This window comes from Nelumbo lutea, chromosome 4, assembly GCF_056320005.1.
Source record: "Nelumbo lutea isolate HS-2025 chromosome 4, American lotus-T2T, whole genome shotgun sequence".
NCBI lineage: Eukaryota > Viridiplantae > Streptophyta > Magnoliopsida > Proteales > Nelumbonaceae > Nelumbo > Nelumbo lutea.
Window position 1 is genome coordinate 47116354 of NC_142687.1, and position 22846 is coordinate 47139199.

Consider the following 22846-nt stretch of genomic DNA (forward strand, 5'->3'; position numbering starts at 1 on the left):
TTTTTGCTTTTTCATGGTTTAGGGGGTGATTTGGGCCTCTCTATGTAGAATAACCGAGGTCTTTGTGTTTGGGTGCTATCTTTGTTAGGGCTTGTTTTTGCGATCTTAGGTCCACTCAAAGTTTGTTTTGTTGGAGTGGCTTGTGGGATCTACTTTGCCTCTATTTTCTGTTTTTCATATATGTTTTGTATACTTTGTTTTTCTTTTCTAATAAATTACCTTGCCTTATTCACAACAACAACAACAACAACAACAACAACAACAACAACAACAATAATAATAATAATAATAATAATAATAATAATAATAATGACTCAATTCTTCATCAATTTATAAACTAACTCTAGCTTATAATCAAACAATTAAGATTATAAGCTAATCGTTAGGATGGGGACCAAGTTAAATTGAACCAAACAATTAAGATTGAAGTTGTGAAAGTTTACTCAATTTGATAAATTACTCATAATTCGACATGCTTTACATGATTAAACGAAAAAAAAATATGATTGAAAATATAAATAACCCAATGAATGTTCATAGCAAATAATTACCCAATGCAATCAACTTTAAAGCTCATCAACTACTGAGGCCAAGTTAGGGAGTGATTAATAATAAGTGCTTATTCGAATAAGAACTTATTTTGGTTCGGGACCATACCATTAAGCATTTATTGGCGTTTGGGAAATAAGCTTGAAATAAGTGCTTGGTGGAAGTATGATAGATGATGATTGGGAGTTAGCCTTCTCATCTAGTGAGGTCCGAACTGTGGTTTTAGTGGGGCATATGGGGAATGGAAAAAGTGCAACCGGCAATAGCATTCTTTGTAAGAAGGCTTTGAAAAAAGAAAGTAGTTATTTTGAAGTTACAAGTACTTGTGAAATGCAGAAGACTTGAATTAAATGATGGCCAAGTTGTGATTGTTATTGACATGTTTGGACTCTTTCGATTTTTTCAGCTGAATCAAACTTTGTTAAAAAAGAGGTTGTGAAGTGTATGAACCTAGCGAAGGATGGGATCTATGCAATTCCTGTGGTTTCCTTTGTCAGGACCCGTTTTTCAAAGGAAGAGGAAGCTGCAACTCAGAGCTTGCAAACATCTTTTGGGGAGAAAGGGATGATCTAGAAGATAACGGTTAGACTTTCCAAGATTATTTGAGCCATGAGTGCCTTAAGACTTTAAAAGAAATTCTATGCCTATGCAAAACTATGTGGTGTTTTTTGATAACAAACTAAGGATGAAAATGTATAGGCTGAGCAGGTTCATCAACTACTCTCCCTTGTGAACATGGCTGTGGCAGAGAATGGTGGACAACCATATTCTGATGAATTTTTGGTTTAGTTAAAGCAAGGAGGTATGAAATTGCGTAATAAACAAGAAGAAGTTGAAGGGTTATACAAAACAAAAGATACTGGGGTTGAAGGATAGCAAATTTATAGGTCATATGCAGATCAACTCGGATAAATGATAGAGATGGTTGAACTGAGACAACTCAAAGGCTTCTAAAACAATTAACAGAAGAGCAAGTTGCACGATTAAAGATAACTGATTGCATAAGCCACATAATTGAAATCAAATGATGAAACTCATAAGTTTAGGGAGAAGTATGATGAACAATGTCTTATGTTGAAAGGTAATTTTGACATTAAAAAAAATTTAAATTGCAAATGTCACCACATGATACACATAATTGAGGGTTGTTTAATGGTAGGTACTGAATTGTCACGTTTTGGAAGTTAGATATGGATTGACACATTTTAAAGTTTGGGGGACCAAAATGAGACTATGTTTTGACAGGGCACTAATATGCAATTTTCCCTCCATTTTTTTACAATGAATTGCAAATCACAATATCAACAATTACGGTCGAACTGTTCAGCCCAAAAATTGTCGAAGCAACCATTTCCGTTTCACCCTTAACCCATTCCTAAGTAAAAAACTGTTGACTTGGTAAGAAAAACTGCTGACCTGGATGGTTGAATTGTCGACTTATTTGACCCTAACAATAGTTCACGGTTTAAAAAAATTGAAGAGGATAAAGATGGGAAAAATTAAGTATGAGACACGAACTTAGATCTGAGATCCAGTACAGAAAGGAAGAGAAGAAGAAAAAGAAACGATTGGAGAGAAATCGATATCGGATCTGAGATTTGCAAATCGTCCGAACGTTCAACTCGAACGGTCGAACCACTGATCCGAAAACCGGAAATTAGAACGGTTCCGTTTCCGGATCGGTAAAAGCTTTGATGAACGATTCGACCAACAAACCCTTTTCAATCTTCATACACTGCACAGGAGAGAAAAACTTCAGTGTCTGATGGCTTCTTCGTGCTTGTTACTGAGAAACCCTACTCTTCCTTCAAAACCGTAGATCTCGAAACCCTAAACCTCTTATCTACCTCTGCTCTAAACCTTGTCTCGCCCACGATCTTAAGAGTTAGGGTCTTCTCTTCCTGGTTGGTCTCTACTAGGCATGGAACACGGTAACCCACACAACCACGCTCCCAAGCGCAAAAGAGACGACCCCTCCGACGAATCCGACCCTACCGTCGAGAATGGCGTCGGTACCGGCGTTGACCTCTCCCTCCTCGAGGCCGTCGAGAAGTCACAGAGCTCCGTCGAAGTTCTCGACCTCCGAACCCTAAAGAAGCTCGTTTTATCCTTCGAACGCCGCCTCCGCGACAACCTTGAAGCTCGGTTGAAATACCCGGACCAACCCGACAAGTTCGCCGATTCTGAAATCGAACTTCACGAGGAGATCGAAAAGCTCAAAGTCCTCGCTGGCGGTCCGGAGCTCTACCCGGAGCTCGTGAACCTCAACACAATTCCATCCATTCTGGGTCTGTTGAGCCACGATAACACCGACATTGCTATCGACGTTGTTGGGTTGCTCCAGGACCTTACCGACGAAGACGTTTTGGAGGACAACGACGAGCCTGCTAGTATTCTCGTCGACTCTCTCATTGAAAACAATGCTCTTGAATTGCTTGTTCAGAACCTGGGTCGGCTTTCTGAGACGGACCCAGATGAGATGACAGCAATTTACAACACGCTTGCGACGATTGAAAACATGATAGAGGTGAAGCCGGCGGTGGCGGAGCTTGTATGCGAAAGGACGAAATTGTTGCGGTGGCTATTGGGGAAGGTAAAGGTTCGGGAGTTTGACAGTAACAAGCAGTACGCATCGGAGATTTTGGCGATTCTCTTGCAGAATAGTACTGCAAACCAGAAGAGATTAGGGCAGATGAATGGTGTGGATGTTGTGCTTCAGGCTGTTGCGCTTTATAAGTCAAGGGACCCGAAGAGTTCTGATGAGGAGGAAATGGTGGAGAATCTATTTGATTGCTTATGTTGTTTATTGATGCCATTGGAGAACAAAGAGAAGTTTGTGAAGGCGGAAGGGGTTGAGTTGATGATTATTATCATGAAGCAGAAGAAGTTGGCCTATGGGTCTGCTATAAGGGCGCTAGATTTTGCAATGACGAAGTACCCACCTGCCTGTGAACGGTTTGTGGATGTTTTGGGGTTGAAAACTGCATTCGCTGCTTTCATGGGTAAGGCAAGTTCCTGACTTCTTCTCTTGGCGTGTGCCATGTAGGAATCGTTGTGTTTCATAGCTATTTGTCTAATGAAACACCTTATCGCTAAACCGTGGCTTACTTTTAGAGCCGCATAACCTGCATTTACAGTACTCTTTATTTTGCATTGCATGCATATTAAGAGTCAATGCTCTTATTGGTGTTATTGCTTATTACTTTACTTGGAAATGCAATATTGACACATATGGTGATTTAGGGTGGGGGCGGCTGGTTACTAAATGCTTCTCTCTTGAAAAGCAAATGGATCGTGATGGTTTATGCTTCTTTGTGTCAATGCATTTGTCAATGTCTGATTTTCCTTTAGTTTTTCTGTTAGGAACTATGGTTAAAATATGTTAAAACACAGTGGTTTCTGTCCAGGAAAAAAGTTCCATTAAATCCCAGGGGAAAATTATCTAGCATATCCAATATTACACTTTTTTTTATATCATGTTAATTGCAATGCATTTTGGTTGCTTTAAATTATAAAATAGCTAGCAGTCTGCAAACTTTTTCAGAGTCATGGGTTTTGTTGTTGATTATATTTGATTGGGAGATGATTTATTTTCATGTGTTATTGTATTTTACTGTTTAATGATATTGTAGATTCCCGTGAGCAAGAAGAACAAGAAGGAAAGATACCAAGAGGAGTTGGAAGAGCGAATTATTTCACTTATTGCATCATTATTTGGTAAGAAGGCAAGTGAAATCAGAACTTAGAATTTCTTGTCGTTAAATGTATGTATGTATGTGGTACTAAACAGAAAAAAGATATGCCATTAAATAGAATGGAATGGCGAAACAGGATTCTTGCAGCCAACCCAATAAAGTTGGGACAGAACTTGGATGCGCTGTATCATGCTGAGAAAAGTTACACTTTCTTTCAATAGTAAAAAAAGTTATACTTCATTCTGTTTCATGGCTGCCTGTGGAATATACAAAAACTTGTTCTCATTTCCTTCTTTAGACACCAAGGAAAATGTTAGGGCATATTAATTTTATTAAATACTGAGGTATAGAATCCATGACCGACCATTTTTTGGATAAATAGTAAATTTAGTAAAGAAAAAACAGTCGGTAGATCATCATATGAATGGGTTTTTAATCTATTTTTTTGATAAGTATTTTTAAAACTATCCTAGATCATTCAAGTATTCAACTGCTATTGGATAGCATAGTCCTTAGCTTAGTGGAAGGGCATTTACTTCTAATGAAAGGTCTGACTTCAAGTTATCATATAAATAAAATAACAACCACCAATCAAATAATGCAAGAGCTGAAAAACAGAGTAGGAGCTTTGTAAATCCAGTGAAAAAAATTGAGAAAGAAATATGGTTAAGTTGTGCTCTTTCTTATCTATCCCCCTCTTTTTTCTTTTGCCTGGAAAAGAAGTGGTGCTCTTTCTTTGACCATCTAAGGAAATTTTCTACTAGACAGGAAAAAGTACAGAAATGAACTTATCAAAAAAGGTGTAAAAACAAGAAAAAATGTAGCAAACTGAAAAATAGAAAGCGATTTTTGAAAAAAATGATTTATAATGTTAAGAAGGCATACATTTATAAAAAAAATGCTAAGAAGGCATACTATCTAAAAAGGGAAGTGGGATTATTCCAAAAATCCAGACATTGTTCAACTTGGCTAAGTTGTCTGCCAATCTGTTATCATTTCTTTGTAGAAATCTGACACGTTTTTCAAAGTTATATCTAAGGTTCCCATCTCACCTCAGTTATTGATAAAAAAGGTTCCTATTTCACCAGTTGTTATATTTTTATATTTTTGATAGAGAAATTTAACATATGTGATTAATTAAACAATAAAGATGATGCTACTTGCACATGTATATGCATAAACCATGTTAGGGCACAGGTTTAGCCTGTTTAGAGTCCTAACATTTTCATCACTTACTCCAAGTCCTTAAAAAAGATTCCCTCAACTATTCAAACTGAGAGAGAGAGAGAGAGAGAGAGAGAGAGAGAGAGAGAGAGAGAGAGAGAGAGAGCCTAAAGGGGAAAGATCTCTCTTTATCTGTGAATTACACACGAGAAACTATTCTCTCTAGGGCCAACTTATGCTGAGTGAAGTTTTCTATGATGGCATCATTGTGATGATGTAAATATGATGTTATCATGTTAAAAATCATTTCTAATGTTGAACTTGCACTTGTAATGCATCACTTGAGATGTCAAATTGTATTTTAGATTTTTAGTTTTGCTACCTGTGGTATCACAATTTATGTTAAGCATTTCCATGGAGCGAAAGGATGATAGTGTTCCAAGAAAATGCTTGGTATTGGATACAAATTGTAACTGCTTAAGCATTCTGGAATACTTGTATGGTAATAATTGGTGAACTACTTAGGAACTTGTTGAAGATATATATCAATACAGGTTGATTTTAAGAAAGGATCTGTTTGCATTTGATTGCTACATTATTTATATATTTATTCCATTTCTTTTACCTATCTCAGCATTTGCTGCCTTGCGTTTTTGTAAAAAAAGTGATGTTAATTGTTCTTTTGATGGCATATGACCTTATTCAGGTGGTATTTTGAGGGGTTCAAGAAGAGACAGGTTGTTGAGTAAGTTTGTTGAAAATGAATGTGAAAAGATAGACAGGCTTATGGAACTGTACATGAGGTAAGTTACTTCTAATATGCACAAAATACTTCATTCTAGTGTCGAGAATAATGTAATAGATCCATGTATTCATTTTTGGGCTGATTGCCATAATTGGTTATTTTTGGATTGGGAACTTTTTTTTATCAATAATGATTAATAATATAAATCTCTGCATGATAAGGAGAATAACTATTCCAGTCATTGACTGGCTTATAAAAATCTCTACAGGAGTTAAATGCAACTCATAAAACTTTATTCTCATATCGGGATAATTGATGGATCTGTGTCTTCATCCTGGTCTGTATAACATTATCATTTGTACTTAACATGTGAATCTTTTATCCCCTATGACATAAATAGGTAATAAATAAATAATTGAAACACTTTTAAAATTATGGGCCATTGTTTGGTGCAATAGTAAAATCTTGGGCTGACAAGTGTGAGATTATAAAATCAAGACCGAAAGTGGCAACTTTGTGCCAAAGGTTTTAGGTCTGTATTCAATCTATCCCTCCCAAGAACCTGGACTGCCAGGATATTAGGTAATGGTCCCTTTAAAAAATCAAAAGAGATTTAAATCCAAAGTGAACATGATGAGGACCCATGATTTGCTGCAGACAGGCTTATTCCATATCATACTTTTGTATTGCTTTGCTTGGGCTATAGTTAAAGTGTTTTGAGTATTTTAGATTTTTCATCTTTCTTCTTAAAGCCTATATTAGCATCTGATTCACTTTGATTCTTTTTCAGATATTCTGATAGAGTCAAGGCTGAGACTGAACGGCTAAACAAGCTTGAATTTGATGATATAGAGGTTCTTTGCCATTATTATTTAATCAACTTTCTCTAATCATTAAAAAATATTTATGTTTATTTTTGAGGTAAAACCTGATGACATCATGCATCATATTTTACAGGTGGATGAAGAGGAACGCTACAATCTGAAACTGGAATCTGGGCTCTACACTCTTCAGGTTATTATCTGTTTCTTGTAATTTTGTGTCATGGTTCCTACTCTGAAACATTTACTAGAATGCCACACTTCTTTTCTACCCTCCCATTCCCAAGAGGAGGATGAAAAAGAGGAAATAATTGACTGATGCATGGTATTATGTAAATCATGCTCAATCTGTGGTTAGGCATTTGACTAGTCCTTACTTTGGTATGGGGATGATGTAGACTTGCGGTTCAGTAACTATATGATTGAACAGCCCCGTGAAGGATGATGTAGTGGCACATGACAATCCCAAGTTGTTTTTGATTGGTAGAACAACACCGAAATAAAATGATATATTTCACTTTGTACCTGTCTTGGAAAGCTTTAGTGGTGATCTGGATGCATTTTCTCCTCCACTTGATCCAATCCTTCAAGTCTCACCCAACAATGGAAGGAGAAGGTGGAGTTTTGCCACCATGGCAAGAGACTGAACTATTTGCCTTTGTCAATCAGGAAAGAAAATTGCAGGTGGGTGTGCCCTTCTTGACTGAAGGAACCTGCAATGCTTACATGTGAGGCGTTATCAGAAACCTAATACATCGTGTCATGATTTGAAATTCAAAGCACATAGTGCCAGATTACATGACACTTAGTGTCATTTGGGAGGGATTTCATGCTGCCGCTTCTGTTCATGCAAGGTGGGCCCCACATGGACAACCTAGAAGCTATGCTTGGTGAAAAACTTGAAAGCCCAAATACGCTATCATTTAGCCAAAAAATTGGCTTTCTGGTGTTATTTTAGTAGTTTCTTCAAAGTGTCTCGGTGAAAGCAGCTCAGTTGTAGCTGAAGCCTCCCAAATGCCCCTTAATTTCCAACAGGCCTTGGCTGTTTCTCTCTCTCCCCCCCCCCCCCCCCCCCTTCCCTTGTTCCTTACCATCCAAGTGTTTCCTAGGGACTGGACAGCTTGCTGTTATCATGGTTTGGAATTCAAAGCACAGAATATCAGCTTGCATTTCCAAAAGGCCATGGCTGTTTCTCTCTCTTCTCCCATTTATATTGAGTTTGGATAGCAAGTTGGCAAATGCATTTTCATGTCCTCATCAGCTTTGTGTGATTTTTGAGTCATTAAAGCGAACCCATGCTTGTTCTTTTTTGAAGATAAATAAAAGTGAAAATCCATTAATTTAAAAAGAAGATACAAGGGGATCAGTGATGAGAAATCACCAAAGAGAAAAGGATACATCAGAAATAAAAAAACATAAAAAAAATTATCAAAAAACAAAAACATAAAAAATGCACCAAGAACTTTCTTCCAAATCTAAACAAGCGTAGAAGCAGCCATCCCGAATAGATCTCTAGTAATCCCAGAAAATTTAAGAGGAAATAAGAACCAATCCAGAAGTAGACTAAGATGGTTTATTCACGTGCATAGAAGATCACCAACAGAGCTCCAATGAGAAGTGATTTGTTATAAGTGGGAGGGGTTAGAAGAGCTAGGGGTAGACCATAAAAGGACATGTACTAATAATTTAACAGTGGATATGGCTTTAAATCAAGGTTTTAGAAGGCTATAGGTGGAGGCAAGCGGTTGGGTGTGAAAGGGGTGAGGCCCAAGCCTCAAAGGCATTTTGAGGTGTAAGCCTAAAAAAAAAAAAGAAAATAAAAACTATGTATTTATATTTATTAGAAAAAAAATGAAGGAAAGATAAGTTATTTTTTTCTAGATTTACATTATCCAACCAACCTGAATTTGACCTGATCCAGGGACCAAGCGAACAATTTTTTTATTAAAAAAGTAATCATATATCCAAAGTGCCAAACTTACTATTTTTTTTTCATTTTATATTTTCTCTAATGCTTTTTTGCTTGTTTTTTATTTCTCATTGTGGTCTAAAAGTATTGAGGTTGGTTTATTCTTTGCTTCTCCATTATTGATAAAAAATTGCTTTGTAGTTCCATTGGTTTGTTTTAGACATTTTTAGCTACGTAGTCCATAAAGAAGTTATTTCGATGTGGTAACTTAGGGGTCATTTGATAATAGCTGAATATGCTGAATTGAAAAAGCTTATTGCTTTGTCTTTTAGTGAAAGTTCTTAAGGAGGTTGTGGACTCCTTAATGGCATAAACTGAAGTTGGGTAGATTACTATACCCTTGAAAATTTTATCATTTAATTATTTTAACAACTAATATATATATATATATAATTTAATAGTAACTCCCATTAACAATATTTCCAAAAAATATCCTTATTTAACCCTAAACCTTGCACATCACAAGGTTAAGGTCTTAAAAGTGTAGGCCACTATCAATTCAAGGCCTAAACTGCATTGGAGCGAAAGGCTATTGATGCCAGGCCTTTTTGGTTAGCCTCACCTTGAGGCCTAGGCCTTTGGCCTCGCCTCAACAACCTTTTAAAACTATGCTTTAAATAGAATGGATTGGTGAAATGGGATTCATGTACCTGGCCCCATATAGTTGGTATAAGGCATGGATGATGATGATGATGATGATCCAATGCAGAATTCTTCTTCCAATAACTGAGTATTACTCCTCTTTAGGTTTGGCCTTGCCTTCAATGCGCGTCCTTTTCCTTCCCTTCCAAATTACCCAATGTACTGCAAAAGGAACACATGACCGTGCTATTTTTGCCTTCTTGGATCCTGGCAACACTGGCCAGCCTGAGATTATTTCCTTTGGATCTCTAGGAGGAGCCCCCCTGGCTGTGATATAGAAGGCGTGCCTAGGCACACAACCGAGGCACATTTTTAGTTGTGCACCTTGCCTAGGCCATAGGCACAACACTTAGAAGTGTGTGCATTTTTTATTTTTTGCACTTTTTTTTCTGTTTTTTTGAACCCAACGGTTGGGCCTTGGAGCGGAGTAGAACCCCCTATTTGCTAATGTTGTTCATTCATTGATCCTAATAAAATATCTTCTTAAAAGACACTTATAATTATTAAATCTTTGTTTTCGTGTAGGGATTAAGAATTTAATACCCTAAAAATTGACTTGTTTGGGCTTGTCTCAATGGTCTCTTGGTGCAAAGGCAGCTTGTTGAATCAGGAATGCAAAATGTTTTACATCACATTAGCTATTTGAAGTAATGCAATTGGGAAAATGAAATGATTAGGTGCAAAGTGGGAAAAAATGATTAGCTATTTGAAGTAATGCAAAATGTTTCATTTGAGTATGTTTTACGTGTTATGTTTATGCATTTTAATTTTAGATAACCTTGTGCGGTTGCGCCTCAGGTGCAAATTGGCCCTTGCGATATTTTTTGTTAAGCATTGCTCCCTCTGTAAACAAAAGAGCCTGAAAAATAAATCCCAAATGAATGGTGAAAAGCTGCACTGAACTAAGAGGTGAATGATACCATCCTTAACATCACAACACAAATAACATCTTTTCTCTTTTTTGGGCCAAGCTGTAACTTTAGTGTGTTTTCTTTCTTTTCTCTTTCTTTTTTCCTTTTCTTGAGATTCTTTGTTGCTCTTGGAAGATAAGCGTGTTTGTCTTCCTTTTGTAAATCTTCTATTGATGAATTAATGAAAGTGTTATTTATCAAAAAAAAAAAAAACAACACAAATAACATCTTTTAATGATCTTGAGTCAAAGTACTGTCCAAAGTAACCAGCCAAGAAAAAGCCTCTAGGAGCCTAGGAGGGACCCATTGCCCCAAATGCCTTTTTATTAGTGTTTTCCACTTGATTCCTGGCTAAGTACCTGTAATAAGATTTCACCGTAAAAACCCCATTTTTACATTGTTTCCACCATTCCATGTCTTCTGTCAACCTCTAACTCCACCATTTGAAGATTAGCCAAAAGTCTCACACAATGCTCCACTTCCCAAATCCCAATCAAACATGTTGTTCTAAAAATTGGGCACCAAACAACCCTACCTTGTTTAACTTGAAAACATTGAGCAATTGAGATGTTCTTCCTGCAATCCTGCTTAAGTTGTAGAATCTTGGGAGCACATCACATAACCTTCCACAACCAATCCAATCATCCTTTCAGAATTTGATTATTGTACCATCTCCCACTTTTAAATGAAACACAATTTAAGAAAGCTGAATGAAAATTCATGATTCCCTTCCAAATGCAAATTCCATAAGCTGCTCTTACCTTTCTTGAGTGCCATCCAAAACACAATTCCATAAGGCTCTCTTACCTTTCTTAAACGCATGTTTGTTGGCTCCTATCCTTCTTAATTTCATCTATGTTTTGCTTTTTGATAAATTCATTTCTAATTTGTTTGAATGGCAATATCTATCAAAAAAAAAAAATTTGTTTGAATGGCAAGTTAGCAACATACCTACATGACTTGGAGCCTGATTGTCTAATTGAACTACATAAAATAAACTAGATTCTAAAGATCTAAAATATGGCTAGCAGATGCAAGAGATTCTCATAGTCATGTTATGGCTGGTAAGCTTCATGCAATCTTATCTTCAACTATTTGTAGATAAACATTGTCAAGGAGATGAGGAGATTTAAGTATTTGTGAAACATATGCCAGACAGTATCTTAGTAAATATTTCATGTACCTACCAGCTGTATGCTGAGGTGTATAAATTTAAATAAGGGAGAAGCCCTAGTCAGCTCACCTTTAAATCTCTGGCAAGAAATTGATGACCTTGAGACTGTTGAATGGGAATGTTCAGAAAATGTTGAATTACATAATAAATTTCTGTGACATTGGAGATTTTTCCTTTGAAGAACCACCAATAATTCCACCACCAACTGTCCTCTTCCCCTCTACATTGAGATAAAGAAGTGAAGCCATTTGATGGTTTGAGAAAATGGTCTTTTTCTCTCCTATGTCTAAACAAAGTAGCAAAGAACAAAAACCCTACCTTAGGATATGGCTGTTATTGTGTTGTTTTGGGCTGGTTAGGTTAGAGCCAATCCTTGGTTGATAACACAATTCATTCAACTAATGTTATGCATCTTTATTCTTCTTAATATAATTTTTTTTTATTAAAAATAAAGAAAAAGTGAGATCCCCCCTTCATCTTCATCCTCCTCCCCTTCCTCCTCCTAACCCCACTCCTCTTAAGGAGGCTTATGCCTCCTTGTGTTCGGGAGGCTTACGCCTCTTGCGTTCTGAACCATTCCTCATACCTCTAAGTAGTGGAACGCCTTGTGTCACGCCTCTGTGTTTTAAAACATTGAGCTGAACTATGATGGATGTGGTTTTAGAAACTAAGGTCAATCAGGTATTGGAGGGGTATAAGAGATGCATTTAACCAAAACATGGATATTCCTTGAGAGTTGAGCTGCTAGTTTATTAAGGATTTAGATCGACATCCTCTTTCAACCTGTCAACTTTGGTGGTGGAAGGTGACTGTCAAGTGGCTGAATCATGGTTCTTTTCAACAATTTCAGGTGCTTGGGCTCTGAGGCATCTGATTAAAAGCAAAGCCTTTGGGAGCCAGTATGAACTGTTTGGTTAAGTTGCCCCTTAAATTTGCTATTAGCCTTGCTGATGCATTAGTGAGAACTGAATGAGAACTGGGACTGCAAGATGTGTTCTTGTTTGGGGCATCCCAGGTCAAGGTTATAACAGTTGGACCAAAAAAGTCAAGGTTGTAAAAATGAACGAAGTCTGATAATAATGGTAGTGTTTTGGGTTAGCCTTGGGATGCATTTTCATCTATTGGTTCCCATTTCAATATCCTTGGGAATGAGGTTTGCATTTTTCTATCATTAACAAAAAAAATTTTCTATCATCAACAGAATCATTAGGAGTTGCTGAAAAAAACCCTTCAATGAGCAAGTAAATTGCATTTATTGTTATCTGCTTGAAGCTTGATGAGATGATGTTGACGTGGTATATTATTCTCTTAGAGATTTTCATTGATTAATTTCTCCATTGGTAGTCTTCAAATAGTAATATGCTTTCTGATATTTTTTCTAATGGCGTTCATTTTTTCCATGGTGTTGCAGTTGATTGCTGTTATTCTTGGCCACATTTGGTCATCTGAGTAAGTCTTGGCATTTGGGTTCTGTTTCTGTATTTGTTACCACAAGGAGATTTATATGGAGTTCAAATACTGCTCTTGGTTCCTTAGTATGAAGATGTTGCTCCTGTGCAGGCATCCTCGAATGAGAGCAAGAATTGAATTGCTACTTAAGCAGCAACGATTGACCAGGAAGGATGTGAAGGATATTCTCCAGGTAGATTTTCTTTAGCCATCACCTTTTCTTTCTTGTTGTTTCCCATATATATATATATATATATATATATATATATATTTTTTTTTTTTTGTTTGATTTATTGATTCCGAGGTTTATGCCATATTGGGCTTGTGGAATGCTACATGGTCTAGGATTAACAGTTATTTTGTTGGGTTTATTGAATTCCAATACTAATTGGAGTACCTTTCCTCAAGTATGGAATATCAGTGCATTTGATTGATTGTATTTGATGAACAACAGGAATATCATGACAACATTGGGGATCTGGATGGACCAGAAGAAAAGGAGCGTGCTCAGTCTAAGATTCAAAAGTTCATTACAGCCTTTTCAGAATGATGAACAACAACACTTTGGTGCCAGATGCGGAACGACACATAAAATGCTTTAAAGCTGTTGACTATTTTACATCCAGATGGATAAAGGGACAAGAGAAGGACCTGATGTATAGATGACGTATCATCGTGTCGGCACTTCTTTTATTGTCGTTTATTTCATTTCCATCACCAGGTATTGTAAGCAACTTCTCAAGTAGGAGCTCCGAGATTGAGCGTTACTTGGAATCATTAATCATAGAAGACATTTCATCATCGGCCACCATCATTTAGAGTCGACTTACTTCATTGAGCCTACTTTGTTTGTTCTGTAGTAGAATGTAACATAAATTTTATTCTGTAAGAATACGATATTTTTATGTTTAGGCTTTCTGCAAGGTGTAGTGAAACTGATATCCTGTGTCTTAGTGTGATTGCTTTGCCCATTCAGGGTTGCTACTGTCACTGGCGATCTAACAGCAGGTGATGATAGGCCAGTCTATTATTGCTAGCTAGGCTCTTGACAAAACAAACTTGCTTTCCATTTTTAGAGGGAATTATCCATAAAATTAGTATCCATCGTCTTGTTTACTTCAATCTTCGTTATCTGGTCTTTGCCCTTCTGCCATTCTCACGACTCACACAGCCGCCTATTCATTAGGGGCTGGGCACTTCACCCTCATTGTTGTTTGGACTCTTGATCTCCTGCCTACAATAACTCTGCCCCCGCCTACCCACAATACACTACCCCGTGAATTGGGAACATCTCTCCCTGCATAGACCTGGCAATTGGGTTGGGTTCGGGTTGAATTTTGGGTTAGGTTATCAAATGCTAGACCCTAATCTTAAATGTTCGGGTTAGGGTTGATCCATGGGTCAATTCAGGTCATTTCAAAAAATAATTGAAATTAAAAAGGTAGAGAAAAATTATATGAAATTTGTCAAAATTAAAAGAATTAACCTTAAAATTCCAAATATAAAATAAAAACTTGAACATTTAACAATTTAAAGAGTAAACAATAAAAAGTAACAAATAAATAGAAGAAATTAACCCATGACCCAACCCAACCCAACCCAACCCAACCCAATCCAGTTTTTTTAGGTCGGGTTAGGTCATTTTCACATTCGGGTAGCTAAATATGAGACCCTGACCCTGTTTTTTCGGGTCGGGTCAACTTTTTGCCAGGTCTACCTTTGCATAATACTATGCAGAGGATGAAATGTTCTTTATGTGTGACTGCGATAAGTGTGGGCAGATCCGGACTCTGTTGTTTGTAGTATATGGGCATGAGATCCTGACTCTGTTGTTTTTAGTATATCGGTATTTTAGACAGTTAGATCCTCGTCTGACGTAAAATTGGGACAATTGAGTCAGTGTAAATATTGGGTCATTCATTCAATTGGTTTTCGGATCTTCCTATTCAAGTTTGACTTATTTGAAAAACATCAGGCTTGAGTTTGATTCGAGTTAAAAATGGGATGTAGAATTCAGCTTTTGGCTCAAAATCTCATGTGTTCGAGTTTCACACTGAATTAAGTTTCATATAAAAAATAAAAATTATACATACAAGAATTTTATATTATGATTTATACATGTAAAAATGATTTTTTATTATACTTCCAAATAATATACACATAAAAACTTAAAAACATTAATATAACATAAGCTTGATTAGGTTTACGAGCTTTATGAGCCACAAATTTCATTAGATTTGATCAACGTTATTAGCAAACGAGTCCATATTTTGGGTTGAGTTCAGCTAAAATCGCAGTTAAAATTGAACTGCATTGAGTTTGAATAACTTGTGGAAAACTGAGTTTCATCTTTAATACCTTTTCTTGTTGCTTGGAGGTGAGGAAGCTCTGCCCCAGAGCAATAATGCTAGAGCACCACTTAGGAGACTGATAAGGAGAGGCAGCTCTAATCCCATCTAGATATTGTTGAAACTTGAAACACAAGTTGGTTCATGAAAAAAATTATTTATTTATTTTCCCACGATAAACAAAAAGCAATACTGTGCAGCGTCGATAATGTAAAACGGAGCTGAAGTTTTTTCCATGTAGTGTCAGTTTGATGGTTCAATCATTAAGTTTGAAATGGTTAGACTGTGGGTCTGTGGCATCATTGAAATCTTAGCTTATGCTCCCTAACAAGGCTCAAATTTCAAAATATTCAAAGTTATCGGTGCGTATCATATGATACATATTGGTATTTGAGCCCACTGAAATGCCATATCAAGGGATTTAGTGGGGTTCGTAAGAATGCCTTCTAATCTAAATGTTTATCATTGAAACCTCACACAGAAATAATAATAATAATAATAATAATAATAATAATAATAATAATAATAATAATAATAGTATCATCCCTGAATTCGGATTTGGTTCTCAAGGCTGTTCTCACACCGTATTGACAGCCCTTGCATTAGGAATATCTCCCCATAAATAAAAATATACAAGTATAGAGATATTCTTAATGCATGGCTGCAAAAGGACTGAGAACATTGTGAGAACAATTTTGTGAGGATCAAATCTGAGTTCATAGCTTGGAGGTTTGGCTATAATTCATAGAAAAAACAGCATAGAAATTGATTTATAGGTATGCATAAAAAAACATAAATATCTGTGTCTCTAGATCCAATTTTCATTTTTTATTTAATCAAGAAATTTATTCCAATCAATTTTTCTAGATCATAATTATTATTGACAAATCTCTAACTAGATTACAAGGTGAGATCATAATATGAAAAAGGATCTATAAAAGTTAAGGATAAAAGTATCGATATTGGATATCATGTCAAAAGAAAGATGAGAAAGCTCTTGGATACACATTAGAGAAATGCATACAAATCATATAAATACATTAATAACAATAAATCTAAAGTTGACTTATCTATGAATAAGGCATAAACACACAAGAAACACACACTTTAATAGGTTATATGAAGAGAAACATTACAATTAACAATGTTGGGACTCTAGAACATGTACACATCATACATAAATTATCACTCTTTTTCAATTTTTATAATTATATTTTTTAATTTTTATTGAATTTTTGGATAAATTAAATATTAAATTATTTATTTCAGTTTTATAATTATAAATTTTTATTTTTTATTAATTTTATTGTGAAAATATATTTATTTAGTATTTTATATAATAACTATTTTTTCAAATAATAAATATGTTTTCATTTTTAAAATATAATTACGTGTAAATAAAGCATATAAATCATTCAAGGTAGATAAAATATATTATTCTTATAATTTTTTATTTTTTATTAAATTTTTGGAAAAAAATGAAATGTTAAATTATTTGTTTCAATTTTTATAATTATAATTCTTAATATTTATTAAAATTGAAAAACAATCCAAAAGCAGTCAATACATAATATCATCAAATTAGGCACTGATATGCTTCCGTATCGATACACATTAGACCATATCCACCGATACAACACAATATGGCCTGATACAAAGGTGTGTGTGCCAATATGCATGACTCTTGGGATTGTGGCATATCCCATATCTATGGCCATGGATATGGATATTATACATCCCGTATTGGGAGTATGATAATGAATTAGTATCATAATCCTAATCCATGATGAAACTAAACAATTTGTATCATAACCCTAGTAACAAATATCATCTAATCCATCACGAATTCTACCTATTTTAATTTTCAAAAATAAATAAATAAAAAATAAGCCATATGAAACCATTAGTCCAATTACAATAATCATCTAATAAAATTTGTGGCAATAATTACAAAAGAATTTAAAGAAAACTACAAGAAACTAACTAATCTACATGAATTGCCTGCAGGGAATACACCATATAAGGAGGTAGATGATGATGACGATTTTCTATTTTCATCCATTCCAATATCTATAAAATAAAATAAATTAATCCTGTAAAAAATTAAGGTTTAGTTTGATCCAAACAGAGACGAGTCCAACAAAATCACGGAATATTGCAGAACTGCAACCAATCGACTTCATTTCTGAGATCGGAATAAATAAAACAAATCAGTTTCACTATAAACCCAATATGTCCATGGAACATCTCACTATTTTAATTTCTAATTAAAACATACTTTATAATGGATGTTGGAAGTTCTCAAACATGAATGATCCAATCGGTCAGTGTTTTCCTCAATTAGAAATCACACTGGTCCCTTATCTATCGCTTTTTTAGTACACTTGACTAGGCACTAGTTGGGGTTGTTTGAATTAGGGGTGGATTAGAATCAGCCAAATTGAATATCTAGTTATTTGAGCTTGGTTCGAGCTGGAACTCAATTCAAGTTAGAGATTTGAGTTAAAGTTTGGCTCAGGTCAAAAGCTCGTAAGCTCGAATGCGGCTCAATTTGAGTTCGATTGTGAGCCAAATGTTTTATAAAAATAAAAATTTATATTTTTTTATTTGACATTTAAAAATTAAGAATTATAAAAATTGATTATTATTGTTATATATAAAAAATAAAAATATTATATATAATATTTTTATTTTTTTATTTATATATTTATATATATATTATATATATATATATATATATTATTTTCTATATGTATAATATTTTCATATTTATATGTATGCACGTAAAAGCTTGATTAAGGTCGCGAGTCTCACGAGTTGAGCATTATTAGGCTGAAATAGCAAACGAGCCTATATATTTGGCTTGAGCTCGGCTCAAAGCTCGATTTAGATTGAGCCAAACTGAACTTTTCACAAGTTGAGCTTGAATATTTCATGAAAAGCTCGGCTTATAGCCACCCCTAGTTCGGATTGCTCTCTTTGGAATTGTACAAAATCATTTCTTGAGTCTTGAGCCCTCTTAAGAGTGGTAGGGGAATATGGTACTAGTTGGGATCACTTGTCAACAACACATGCTCCAACATCCTTGCAACATGATCTAACACCAGACATCTCACCATGAGATTGAGACCCTTCATATATGTGGGGTATCATATCATATCATGTTGGGAGAGTGTTGGAACATAGGGCTGCAAATAAGTTAGGTAAGATCCGATTTGAATCTGAATTTGATCAGATAAAAGCTGGATTCTGATATACCCCGATCCTATTTGCAACAACCTGATCCAATCCATTAGTTATGAAATATTATATATTATATATGTATATTTATATATATTTTATATATTATTTATATTATATCATAAATTTTTTATTACAACTTTAATCGAATTGGAAATCGAATATGATATTTGAATTCGAACCGTACTCTTGAAAATCCAACATATTCTTATCTTAGATTTCTTATCAGATCAGATCGGATATCCATTTGCAGCCCTATTGGAACATATTTCATTGATTGGTAATTTAGACTTGGGGAGTATGGGGTGTGAGATCTAATTAGACTTGGGAAACACTTATATACCTGGGTAAGTGCATTTGCTAATGTTATTTTATTCCTCATGTAAATAAGACAGTGACCATTTTAGCCATAAAAGTCCATTATTAAAATGGGCATTTTTGTCCCATTCAAGTTGTTGGCAACTTCCCCTATTTGGAGAAGTTATTTACCCACTTAGGAGATGAGTATACCCAGGAAAATAAATTTTCCCTATTCCCCACATAAATCTCAAAAAGAACATGGGATTCTTGGTCAATGGGAACCAAAATCCCATTGACCAACTTTCCCCTCTCAAAATTTGAAAAAAGAACGTCCCTTAAGAGTAAACTTGAGATCGAAATCATCTTCCCAATCTCTCAAATATGAGGTTAAGATTGAAAATCTTTTAAATATTGTAAAGAGGCCTAGCAACACATTTGCAATTGCTTTTTAAGTCCATGGAATGATGATGGAAACCACCAAATAGCTCCTTTCATAAAAAAATGGAATGACAGTTGTGCATTGTCTTCTATTAAAATGTAGTTTTTTTTTTGGATATATAGGTTAACCTGATGGCTGATGCAGAAGTGGCATTTGAAATATAGAAAAATGTAAAAAGCCATCTAGGTTGGGTAAGCAGGTCAACATGAGTACCCACGGTTTTTGAACCGTGTTGACCTAAACGGTCTGACCGTTCAGCCTGGAAACTGTTTAAGCAGTTGATTCCATTTCATCTTAAAATTATTATTGGGCTAAAAATTGTTGACTTGGCAATGATCCACTGACCTGAGTGGTTGAATCATTGATCGAGACAACAGTTTTGATATATATATATATTAATTTCTTTTAAAATTATAACGAGAAATCCATTCGAACTGGATGGTTGAACTACTGACCCAGTAACAGGTGGCCAAAACGATTCTATTTCTGGGTTAGTTTTTAAAACAATGGCGATTATAATGGATTACTATTGGGTTTGGGTCATTACTCTTTAATGGGTGGATTGGCAGACAACCCACATACAAGCCAACCCAACTCAACCATCTGTCAAGTCCCACCTCCCGCCTCCAAGTATGAAACCAAAAGGTTGCCCACCCAACTCCTAACTAGTTTGCTCGCTCTTAATTACCCTATAAAGGGTTTAAAAAATTCTCAAGTGGGATTTTAAATAAGCAGTTCTAAGTGGATTTTTGTCGAACACTTTGCATGTGATCGAACTAGGCGAAACTCAAGCATTGAACATGGGAAAGAGAAACAGAAAACCCAAAACTTCTGTTGAAGCCCCAAAATCTATCACCACCTCCCAAGAACAGCTGCAGTGAGTGGTGTAGAACACTTCCTATGCTATAAGTCAGATCTCATGATCTGTTTTTGCTTTGCAATGTTAGGATTTCTATTTACTGATTGTTAATAGCTTTGTATGGATTAAGGTCTAAGTGCTATGAGGGAGAAGATCTTACTCGTTTACTCGAATCGATAAAGAGGTATTGTTCTTATAGTTCTTTGCTCTTTTCGTAAGTTGAAAGCATTGGATATCTTGATTAAAATCGTGTATTGGATTCTGAATTGAATATATAAGTTGTTGATATTCGATGGACCAACTGGGTTATTGATGGACTTGCCTTCATGTGTTGTCTACATTTGTTATTTTGCCTGACAGGGAGATAGAGTTGGCAAAGCTTTCAAAGGGAACCTTGCCTGAAAAGATATGGATAAAGGTGTGTCCAGTGTTTGTATTATCATGTAATGATTCTGGGTTAAGATGAACAAAATCCTTTATTTGTGTGTTGTGACATTTAACCTCTTGGAATTGTTCTGCACTGATATGTTATACTTATATATGGTACATTATCAATTCCATCTAGGAAGAATAACATTCAAACAAGACCCACCATTAGGTTAGGGGCGAAAGGTATTTTCACTCTGAACCACTGGCACAGTGATCCTTGTTTGGTGTTAGTCTTTTACAATAAAATTGTTTCCCTCGTGAATTCTGACATGTGTGGCATTGTGCAGCAACAATTTTCAGTCGGGGTTAATGATGTAACTCGTGTGCTAGAACGAATGACTACACATGCTGAATTGGGAAATTCTCTTCAGAAGTCATTGCTACTTCCTTCTGGTTGTAAGGCTCCTTTAATTGAGCTTCAGGTCAGTTAGCTCATCTTTTTTCTTTGGGGCACCTTCTTGTTTCCTGAATATACTTGCTTTTGTCATCATAGAATTTCTGCTCTCTTGGCATTCCAGTCTCAGGTAGTGTTGGTTACTTGGTTTTCATCACTCATGTTCTTAACTCAACTCAAGTATTAATCCTAACTATTTGGGTTCAGCTGCATGATTCCTTTTTATTGGATTTTTCCAATATATTTTGTTTAATTGTTCAAAGTTGGTTTCGTTTCTAATGTTTTCTTTCCCCCCGCCAAGAAGCACATTTTCAATCATGAGTTTGTAGTTTCCTGTGTTTTAGAACATATCTCCATTTTCAGTTGTATGTATAATGAGAAAACAAGTTCTAGCATTATTTACAAATCAGTCATAGCACTCCAGTTGTACTAAACTTTAGGGCTGCCATGTGGATTTCACTATTCTTCATACTAGGGAAACCGCCATTACCTTACAAAGGCAATGGTTGGCATAATTGGTTGCAAAACAGGGGGTAGCCCTATCCCAAATCCACCCCTAGAACCTCCCCCCCCAACCTAGCTAGGTGAAGGTGGGACTCAATCCCAGGTCTCCACTACAACCAGGTAGAGACTTTTCCAGCAATTGATTTCTTTATATTACTATTTACAATTTTATATCATATTTCTCTTTCTATCATTGTTTGTCCTAACATTCATCTTTTTTGGCTTCACTCATCCTATAAACATGTTTTTACTTGATTTCCTGAGACACTGTTCCAAAAAGAAAAAAAGAACTGCTAATCTGCAATGAGTACCTTGGAACCGAACTAGAAGATTGAGGTTTGGACAGCCATGATAGATGAATCCCTTACAAACACTTTAAGAGTCCATCATCTATGAAATTGACCCAAATACACTCAAGATATTATTATTGAAGTTCTTTTCTAAATTATACTATAAGTGACCCATTTGGACTTGCTTGGCATTTAATAAATGGATGGGATCCTCTAATTCCAATTTGCTCATCATGGATGTAGGCCATACTGTTAGCTTCAGATTGCAACCCACGGTGGCTAACAAGGCATCTTCCAAGCTTGTCCTCTTCAAGGAGAGTCCCACTAATCTTTGTCAAAGATCAGAAAGGTGGTTCTTTGAGATTAGGAGAACTTGTGAATCTAAAGACAGCTATAGCAATTGGTATAAAGGTTAGTACTCGATCTTGAGTTCTGTATCTTCATTTTTTAAATAATAGTTTATAAAGTTTTATTGCTCTCTCCTGGTAGGCTAAAGGAAGTGGAATTAATAAACTTATTGATGAAGTTCTTCAAGACAACAAAACAGCTGATGGGAATGGTTTGCCTGAAGCTAGTTCAGTTGTTCACATGCTATCAACGACCTGAACTCTGCTTCTAGTTGCTTTTCAAACTTTCTAACATGCTTTGCATGCAAGAATGGAATGCAGAAGCTGAGCCAGCCAAACTGGGGATAATTCGATGGTACTATACACCAAAAGCTGACCTATTTTGTTGTCAAGTTTCTTCTGCTTTCAATGAAATATTCGATTCTACAGTCTCTACTTGAACAGAACCTTGATGGGAGCACGAGGATATATGATATTGCTCTTTTGCCTTTCTAACCCTGTAAAATCACCCTCAATGAGGGAAGAAGGATCTTTTTATGGACATCCTTGTGAAATTTGAAATCTTCACAGAAACCAA

The 22846-nt window shown here is 35.6% G+C and overlaps 2 protein-coding genes and 1 pseudogene across 2 annotated transcripts; all 3 read left to right on the top strand.

Moving 5' to 3' along the window:
* Positions 1-708: 708 nt before the first annotated feature.
* On the top strand, positions 709-1577 carry LOC148855601 (immune-associated nucleotide-binding protein 9 pseudogene; annotated as a pseudogene).
* A 684-nt stretch (positions 1578-2261) lies between these two features.
* Positions 2262-14058, top strand: LOC148855602 (ARM repeat superfamily protein). The gene is made up of 8 exons (XM_088986272.1): positions 2262-3556; positions 4182-4266; positions 6115-6211; positions 6944-7007; positions 7111-7167; positions 13082-13119; positions 13231-13312; positions 13574-14058. Exons 1-8 carry the CDS (start codon positions 2471-2473, stop codon positions 13667-13669), a joined length of 1605 nt encoding a protein of 534 aa, XP_088842398.1. The 5' UTR covers positions 2262-2470; the 3' UTR covers positions 13670-14058.
* A 5533-nt stretch (positions 14059-19591) lies between these two features.
* On the top strand, positions 19592-22846 carry LOC148855603 (Ribosomal protein L7Ae/L30e/S12e/Gadd45 family protein). Its single transcript, XM_088982365.1, has 6 exons — positions 19592-20323; positions 20436-20489; positions 20666-20723; positions 21022-21156; positions 22166-22333; positions 22412-22846. Exons 1-6 carry the CDS (start codon positions 20247-20249, stop codon positions 22526-22528), a joined length of 609 nt encoding a protein of 202 aa, XP_088838491.1. The 5' UTR covers positions 19592-20246; the 3' UTR covers positions 22529-22846.